The following is a 9,641-nucleotide window of genomic DNA, read 5'->3' as shown; positions in this document are numbered from 1 at the left end:
TACTTCTATAAAGAAAATTCTAGTGAACTTTATCTTCTAGATATCTAAATATTTTTTAAGATAATTATCCTACACTATTCTAGAAACATTACTAGAACAATCTATCATATTTCTAAAAAATCAACTTTAACTTTTTCACAGTCTCACCTAATGAATTATTTACAATTACACAAATATTAATTATTTGTTTTAAACCACAAAAAAAGTAAAATTTATTTCTGAAAACTTAGTAACGATAAACACCATCATTATTATCAGTTGTGTTAGGCCTTAATTTATGCGGCATAATTGAATTTCTAAATTCAAGCTTTTAAACTATAGAACTTCAAAAAAATTAATTTTATAAAATAAATTTATATATTTAAAATTTATGCAAAAATATGTTATAACTTATGTAACTAACAACTTAAAATATTTTTAAAACATATAAAAAAAATCAATCTAAATTGTTATTATTACACACTACATTCGTTCACTCTTAATTGTCATAGTTTCCTTTTTTAGAGTCAACCTATAAAAACTTAGACTAACATTTTATAATGTATTTTTTCATCATATTGATATGCGAAAAAATACAATTTATACTCACTCTGTCTACTTTTAATTGTCATGTTGTGTTTTTCGAAAGTAAATTTGACTAATTGTCAAAGTGAAACTAGATTACATTAATTCGATTTTTTAAACAAAAAAAATTAGATAATCAAAAACTATATGAAAAATACTATAAATTGCAATTTTTTGCATATCAATATGATTAAAATAAATGCGTCCTAAAATGTTGGTCAAAGTTCTTATTGTTTGACTCTAAAAAAGGAAATTGTGACAATTAAAAGTAGACGAATGAAATAATACTTTTCGTATAGTTCTTGAATATCTAAAAAAAAAATTAAAAAATATCGAATTAATGCAAACTAATTTAATTTTAAAAATTAATCAAATTTACTTTTGAAAAACATACCATAACAAATAAAAATAGAGAGAGGGAGTAAATTTTGTGTGGGGGTAGTAATAAAAAATTTAAGCCCACTAATAATTCTAAAATTCCCATCTCCTCTAGTATCAAACCCGTGAAGCCTTCCACACTCACTAAACACCATTATCATATTTGTAATTACACGCCTTAATAACTCTCCGCCTTCTAAATCTATTTTTCATAATTATTCAACAATTTGTAATCTCTTCATTTTCATGGAGTCCTTTCACTCTCTAATAGTACCACTCCTCTCCTTCCTTAGTTTCCTCTTCTTATTCTCTGCCGCCGGCGCCGGTAACCACTACAGCCATTCACCTATTTCGAATCCGAGAACTTCTAATTCCTTCTCATTCTCATCCATTCCTGTTGAGATTCAAGAAGCTTGCAAGGCCTCACGTGACCCTCCAACATGCCAGGCTGTATTGGTATTGGTTCAGCCAAAACACTTGACGATACCCCAAATCATCCAATCAGCCTTGGAGGTCTCTTCCCAGAACCTTAACCAGGCTCAGTCAATGGTGAAGAATATCCTCGATGCTTCCACAGGGAATCTAAACCGTACCAACGCAGCAAAAGTTTGTATTGAGGTGCTCGGCTATTCGGAATACAGATTGAATCTCACGGCTGAGGCCTTGCCACGTGGCGCGATCAAAGATGCTCGTGCCTGGATGAGCGCTGCCATGGTGTACCAGTACGACTGCTGGTCTTCTTTGAAGTACGTAAATGAAACATCTCAGGTCAATGAAACGATGGCGTTTCTCAACTGTTTGATCGGGTATAGCAGCAATGCTTTAGGGATGATGGTGAATTACGACAATTTGGGGAACGAAACCGGGTCTTGGAGCCCGCCCAAGACGGAACGAGACGGGTTCTGGGAATTAGGTGCTGGTGGGTCTACTGGGCAGGAATTCAACGGTGGGGTACCTAGAGGACTGAAACCAGATGTGACAGTGTGCAAGGCTGCCGCTGGTGGTTGTGATTATGAGACGGTGCAGCAGGCAGTGAATGCTGCCCCGGAAAATGAGGTAGCGATGCGGTTTGTGATATGGATCAAAGCTGGATTGTATGAGGAGATAGTTAGGGTGCCATTGGACAAGAGGAATTTGGTCTTTTTGGGTGATGGCATGGGGAAAACAGTCATTACTGGATCCAGGAATGTTGGACAGTTGGGCGTTTCCACTTATGATTCTGCAACTGTAGGTGAGTGAATTACTGCATACTTAATTCCTTCAATTTTGTGTATTGCTCTGCTCTTATGGCTGCTACATTAGTTTGTTAGAGTTCTGATGTTCATATTTCTAACGACAGGAGTTGTTGGTGATGGATTCATGGCCAGTGGTATCACAATCCAAAATACAGCAGGTCCAGATGCTCACCAAGCTGTAGCATTCCGATCCGATAGTGACCTTTCCATCATTGAGAATTGCGAATTTCTTGGCAATCAGGACACCCTGTACGCCCACTCTATGCGCCAATACTACAAGTCATGCCGCATCCAAGGCAATGTAGACTTCATTTTCGGGAACTCAGCTACCGTCTTCCAAGAATGTGACATCCTTGTTGCTCCTCGGCAACTAAATCCAGAGAAGGGAGAGAACAATGCTGTTACAGCTCATGGAAGGATAGACCCAGCGCAATCAACTGGCTTCGTCTTCCAAAACTGTTTAATAAATGGAACTGCAGATTACATGACCTTATACTACAGCAAGCCTAAAGTACATAAAAATTTCCTCGGAAGGCCATGGAAGGAGTATTCCAGAACAGTCTTTATACATTGTACATTGGAAGCTCTTGTTATTGCTGATGGATGGATGCCTTGGAATGGCAATTTCGCTCTGAGTACTCTTTACTATGGAGAACTCGAAAGTACCGGTCCTGGAGCAAATACAACAGGACGGGTGCCATGGAGTAGCCAAATCCCAGCTGAACATGTTGGCTCATACTCTGTACAAAATTTCATTCAGGGTGATCAGTGGATTCCTCCATCTTGTTGATGAATACTACTGTAATCTGAAGTAGTTAGCTAAAAGTCATGTTCATGATCGCGCTGTCTTACAAATATATTAACCTCTTGTATCATTACGGGAAGACTTGTGAAATTTTTAAATATGAGATCTTTCCTAAAACTTCAATTTCTTTCGCAGTGTCAATCCTGTTTAGTAGTTATACAAGCTCTTGTTATTGAAGAACTTCACATAAGAAGTTAATAAAAGAATTGTAGTTTGCCCATTCGGGCGAACTATCTTTAAAATTTGTGTAATATTTTTTTGGGTTTTGGGGTGAGTAGTAACAGAGTTAAATTGTTTGCCACAATTCACCGAGCGAAGTGTTTGTTTTAGTTTGTTTTTAGAGAGAGTCTCTCTTTTCACAAAATGCCCGTCGTTATGCAGGCAAGTTGATCAAAGTCAGAGCGGGGAGCGGGGAGGGAATGTTTATTTACAGTTATTGTAGTACGAATTTTCATTTCATGTTCGGTTTTCTAATAAGTAGTCAGTTGCGTGCGTAGTCATACTTAACATTGATTGTTGTGGTCGGACTCTATTATGAATTTCTGACCACATTCTCCATAGAGCCCTCTTATCTCTTCCTTCTCTGAGCTCTGGTTATGAAAGATGGAACCGAGAAGAAGGTATCAACAACAACTGGTTTTGAGGCGGAACTCCTTAATTGTTATTTCTTGAAGGTTTCATTTGATGAGGTAGAATGAGTTATGGGTCAAGCCTTGCCCACTCTCATTTTTCAATTGTAGAGTCTGTTAGCCTCATTTTCTTCCTAACTAATAGGTGATGGTAATAAAGTGCCATTTCTGGAAAGGTGAAGACTTGGAGGAAATATGTCTGTCATTTTTCTGGTCTTTCTGTATTAATTTGCACGATTATAGTGCATCTGAAATGCGTATGTTCGTGTTTGTCGTGAATTATTTACTACTTCCTCCGTATCTGTTTACTTGTCAAATATTTTCTAATTAAATTTTTTTTTTTTACTCGTCACTTTTTGACAAATCAAGCAAGAACAATTTTTTCCTCCTATTATATCCTCAATTTATTAACATTGAGTTAATCTCTTTGAAAAATGTAGTGAGTAAATATGTTTTAAGACTATCGATTAATAGAGGTAAAATGATAAATTCGCTATATCAGTTACACTATGTTTGGATCATTGTTATCCATTGTTTTTGTATTGTACTATATTGTATTGTATGGTAGATACAATATTTGGCTAGACTGCATTGTTTGTTCTTTTTTAATAACATTTTTATTGTTTGATTTGACAATATCATATTGTATTGTAATTTATAAATAGATATGTCAAGTTAAAAGGGACGAAAGGAGTATATGTACTCTTCGATTTTTAATTTTATATGATGGTGATATGAAATTTGAAAAAGAATGAACTATTTTTGGCACATAAAGGAAATAATCTTACAACTTATAAAATATCAAAAAACTTTTAGCACTTGAAAACAAAAATATACACACTAAATTGTGATCTTAAACACAGGATGAAATTTCTCTCGACTTTCTCAAGATGTCTTTAGAAGAAAATTGAAAAGTTATATATAAGTAGTACGTACTTTTTCGACAAACTAAATAGAGTACCATATTTTCTTTTTAATGTCTCAAATTATATGATATTTTTTTGAAATTTATATGATAAAAAAAATTGCCTGACATTTTATATCATATTTTTTTAATCAAATTGACATGAAAATAATTATAACTTATAGTATCTTTCGTATAATATTTAAATATTTATATTTTAATGTTACAAATATTAAGTTGATGAGTAATTAGTTTAACTTTAATAATTAGTCAAAGTAACGATCCAGAAACGAAAGATAGTGTATTACAAAATGGTGTGTGAGGTGTAGGCATTTAGGAAGTTTCATGGGAGAAAGGTTTGTCAATAATGCGTTTTGTGGTTAATGCTTATCCTATGTATCCATCCATACTTCTTTGGCTTTTTGTGTCTGTCGTCATCCAACATCTCAAACTTGGGGAAATACTTTTCTAGGCGTTTAGTTATAAAGTTAATAAAATCACTATTTCAATTTATATTTGAAAAAAGACTAATTGAAAATTCAAACATACGTATATTTGAACCTTTTATAAATTTTGCAAGTAAAAATTATTATTTTATTTAAAATGCTCCTCTAACAAGTTTTTCAATAATTCACTATTATATATAAAAGTAGTGAATTGGAAACATAATTCTCCTTTGTACATTTTAAAAAACGTATTCAATCCTATTTCCTTTCATGGAAAATTTAATATTTAGTATGTTTATATACTATATTTTAAATTTAAATCTAAAAACGTGGCTACTATATGAACAGAACTTGTCTAACAGTCTCATTTGCATGCTACCATGTTTTCTATCTTTGTATAAAAAAATATATTTACTTTGTTTTTTTTTTTTCTCTTCCTTTCCATGACTTCTTTCCTACTCACCACTCTTCTTTAATCTTTACATTTTCATTCACCTTCATTTATAAAATTGAAAAGAAATAGAAAAAGAATAATATTATAAATCAAATCTATCTTTCCTTTTTCTTTCTTTTTCTCTTCAAATTCGTTGTCTCTAGTCTCCTATTAATTTTATCTAACTGTCTTATTTTTTTCTTATGATAATATTTATTATTGTGCCTTGTAAATTATATATGAAAGATATTGAAATAACTCTCCCAAGCAAAGCATACTATGTAGTAATATGAAGAATCATAAATATGTGTATAATTGTATAACACAATATTTATTCAATTTAATTAGAAAATATAAAATATTATTCAATCAGTTAGGAGTTGGGGTTTAGGACTTGGGAGCAATAATCTTAACCGGAGAACAAATAACTAAGAATATTGCGGAAGAACCAACATAATAATATAAATTATTCTAATATTTTTTCTTTTTTATCACAAATGTGTGTGTAAGCAAATTTTTCTTCATGTTAGTAGTTGTTTCTATGTTTTTCAATTTTTATATAATCTCTTATTATTGGTCTTTTTAATTGCTCGTACAAATAAATTCAACCAAATCAAAAAAATATGAATCTCACAAGATAATTTTGATTAAACAAAGTTTTAAACAAATAAAATAGTGAATATGCCAAGTGAAGATCTACATTCTTTCTTTGTCTTCATTGTCTTCCTACTTATCTAACATAAAATAATTGAAACAAATTAAATAATGACCTGGTATCTATTGTTGATGAGAGGTGACATGTATCTCATGATATTAATTAAAATGCACGCGCAAGCTGATCTAAAGGTCACACCATTATAAAAAAAATAAAAAAAATATGAAAATTAGACTTTTAGACATAAGCTTACAACTGCAAAACTGAAGTACTACATGCAATATATTTGAATGAAGAATTTGAGAAAACCCAAGGAATATGGGAGAAGATTAAATGCATGAATATTAATATGTATTAACTGTTAATTAAACTTAAATAAGATTAAATAATTGTTGATCATCTACAAACACGAAAGAAATGAAAAAAGGATTAAGTAAATGAAAAAGTCTCATAAATATGTATTAGTTATTCAATTCCATTAGAAATAAAAAATTGTTACATAGAGAATAATGGAACAAAAGAAGTCAAAAGAAAGAAAAGAAAAAAAAAGGAGATCCTTAGCTAAAGAATATACGTGTTTGTTATTTTATTGTACATTAAGTAGTCATTCCAAATTAATGATAATCACTCTTGGGTTTCTAAACTAAAAAAGAGAGGAATACTTAAAAGAAAGTAATTAAGAATAACTTTAGATTTTCTAATAATAAATTATATAAATAGAAAAATTAACTATTTCAAATATATATAACTATTTCATTATATATACACATATACAAAATTTAAATATTATGCTTGATCTTTATATGCATAAACATAGTTAAATATATTTAGAAAATGTAGGAAAATAAACATAATCATCGTAGATTGTTGTCGTATGAGATACTGAGTCACAACGACAGATTACACAATACTTTTCTCCATATTAGCGTCATCGGCAAATTCCTACATCAGATCCAATTCGGTTATTAATAGAATTTCCATCATAAAATACATGAAATAAATTTTTGTTCAAGAATAAAAATTTATTGAAATTGTTCATATCCAATTTATTCTTTGGAATCATATCACAACCTAAAAATGATGAATTGACATGATATTCTCTAAATACTAAATTATTTTGAATATATTAATCATTTTTTAAGTTTTTGATTGCTTGAAAAGGACAACAAAATACATGATACATGCAATTTCATTCTTATGCAAACAAAAAATATATTTTCTTCTTCCTTATAACTTCATTCATTCGATTCTTTTTGCCATCTTTTCTCCCTTTCCCCTTTGTTCTCTACTCAATGTCTCCTCTATATTACTATTCTTGTTTCGGTAAATCGTCTCCCTTTCTTCTAAGTTCTAAGCATATTTGTATCCAATTCCGTATTTCAATCTAATATTTTGCTATTTGATTTTTGTCGAAATTATTTTTTTATATTTTTCAAGACCTCATCAGTTGCACTTAATTATATTGTAAAATTGAGATTCAGAATATTTTACAAGGTCGAGAATGTCATAGATATACTATCAGTTAAGCATGGAAAAATATGAAGATCTAAACAAAGTTTATCCATTAGATCAAAGAAAAATGACGATACTTTAAAAAATATTATTACATCTCAATTATTAATGAATAACGTAAAGTCGTAAACTATAATTTAAAAAATAAAAGGAACCTTTAAATTGTTCATAGGCTTTGGCTACTATGTGATAATATTTTTTAATAAAAATTGAAGCATAAGAAAAGGGAGAAAAGAATGTAATAGAAGAATAAATTTGACATACCAAAGAAAGTATATTGCTGTGTTAATATCACCTCAGATCAAAGTTCAAACTTGACAAATTGAGAAGAAGCTGCGGTCCCATTTCATGGCTTAGTAGTAGGAAATAAAGATGAGTTTCTCTTATATATATTTGCTGGACAATAAAATTGATGTCACTTTTAAACTTCCTAATGAATATGTTATTCTCCATAAAAGAGATTGAACGTACGTGTAATAAATTTTTATGATAAGAACATCTTAGATTACTGCTACAACGTGGGCTGACTCAATATAATTACATGAGATTTATTGTCCAAATATTTAAGGCTTTTGTGAATCAATTTTTATATAGAGAAAGAAAGAAAAAAAATCCAAAAAAAAAGAGAGAAAAAAAAGAAAAATGTGAATGGAGGCCATAGAGAGGTGCCACATCACCTCCTCTATGTTTCTCCTATATATATATAATTAGTGAATTTATCCGCGCCGTAACACATATTAGCAAATATTTGATGAAGAAAAAACTATAAATAAGATCAATTACCTCCAGCTCCAGATTTGTTAGCAAACATCTTTGACCACATATCACTGATTCCCTAGTATAACGATTAAGTGAATTTTTCATTAAATAACCCAACTCAATTCCCAGTACATCAAACTCTGATAAAGGTAATTGCACAATAATTAGATATTGCTGACAAATAATCACGTAATAAATAAATTAATTTCACAAGTTATGTTATATGTTGATTGAAACTAATCTAAGTCGTGAAAAAATAACAAAAAAAAATTGCATTTCAAAAACATTATGAATACTAATACTTTCTCCGTTCACTTTTAATTGGCATAATTTTCTTCTTTGGCATCAAATTATAAGAACTTTGACTAACATTTTACGATGTATTTTTTTATCATATTGATAAGTAAAAAAATTGCAATTTATAGCACTTTTCATATAGTTTTTGAATATCTAAATTTTTTAAAAAAAATTAAAATAATGTAATCTAATTTAGCTTTAAAAATTAATCAAATTGACTTTCGAAAAACCCAATATATATATCTAATAAAAGTGGAGTACTAATTAAGTGAAAGAAGTGAGAAAAATGAAGAGGTGTGAGTTACGAATACTAATATTACATAGGAGTAATATTCATTATTTTTCCGATGCTTTACTTTTCCGGTTAGGCTAAGATGAAACACGTAACTTTAACTTGTTTCATAGAAGAAATAGGAGTGCACAAAATATCAATGTTATGTCAGTGCCTTGATACGACTGGGACCGTGTAACAAGAGGAACTTTGTATTAAAGATGAACTTGTTGCAGGTCACAAGAGGGACCTGTTCCTCTTCTTCTGGGCAGGGGCGGCTCAAACCCGATGGTGGCCTAAGGCCAAACTCAAACTAGAGGCCTTAAAAAAAAATTATAAATATTTTTATTTTAAATCTATTTTTCTATTTTTTTTTTAGATGCAAAGTTGTTAATAATTTTTGTGTAGTCAATCTCTTCTAGTAATTCTTTTTCAATCGATATTATAGCCAAACCACTTAATCTTTCTTGAGACATTGTCGATCTTAAATAAGATTTTATTATTTTTAATTTTTAAAAACTTCTTTCAGTTGAGGCGACTGTTACGGAAATTGTTAACATTATTCGATAAGCAATGTAAGCATTTGGAAAAGAATAAAGTCTTTTTATTTGATTGAGTATCTCAATTAGAGTAGTGTCTTCTACTTTTATGATTTTCCTTAGCACTTTTAATTCAGAAAATAAGTCTAAACTGTCAATATCGGAGTGAGTATTATGTTTTAAGGAACATTCAAGATTAAGACAATATTTTTTT

General features: G+C 30.3%; 1 protein-coding gene across 1 annotated transcript; it reads left to right on the top strand.

Annotated features, from left to right (window-relative positions):
* Nucleotides 1-1,106: 1,106 nt before the first annotated feature.
* On the top strand, nt 1,107-3,061 carry LOC102588166 (probable pectinesterase/pectinesterase inhibitor 51). The gene is made up of 2 exons (XM_006355084.2): nt 1,107-2,173; nt 2,282-3,061. The coding sequence occupies exons 1-2, from the start codon at nt 1,189-1,191 to the stop codon at nt 2,965-2,967; spliced, it is 1,671 nt and encodes a 556-aa protein (XP_006355146.1). The 5' UTR covers nt 1,107-1,188; the 3' UTR covers nt 2,968-3,061.
* Nucleotides 3,062-9,641: the final 6,580 nt, after the last annotated feature.

This window comes from Solanum tuberosum, unplaced genomic scaffold, assembly GCF_000226075.1.
Source record: "Solanum tuberosum cultivar DM 1-3 516 R44 unplaced genomic scaffold, SolTub_3.0 scf00192, whole genome shotgun sequence".
Lineage (NCBI taxonomy): Eukaryota > Viridiplantae > Streptophyta > Magnoliopsida > Solanales > Solanaceae > Solanum > Solanum tuberosum.
This window is presented reverse-complemented; position numbering and strand designations above follow the sequence as displayed.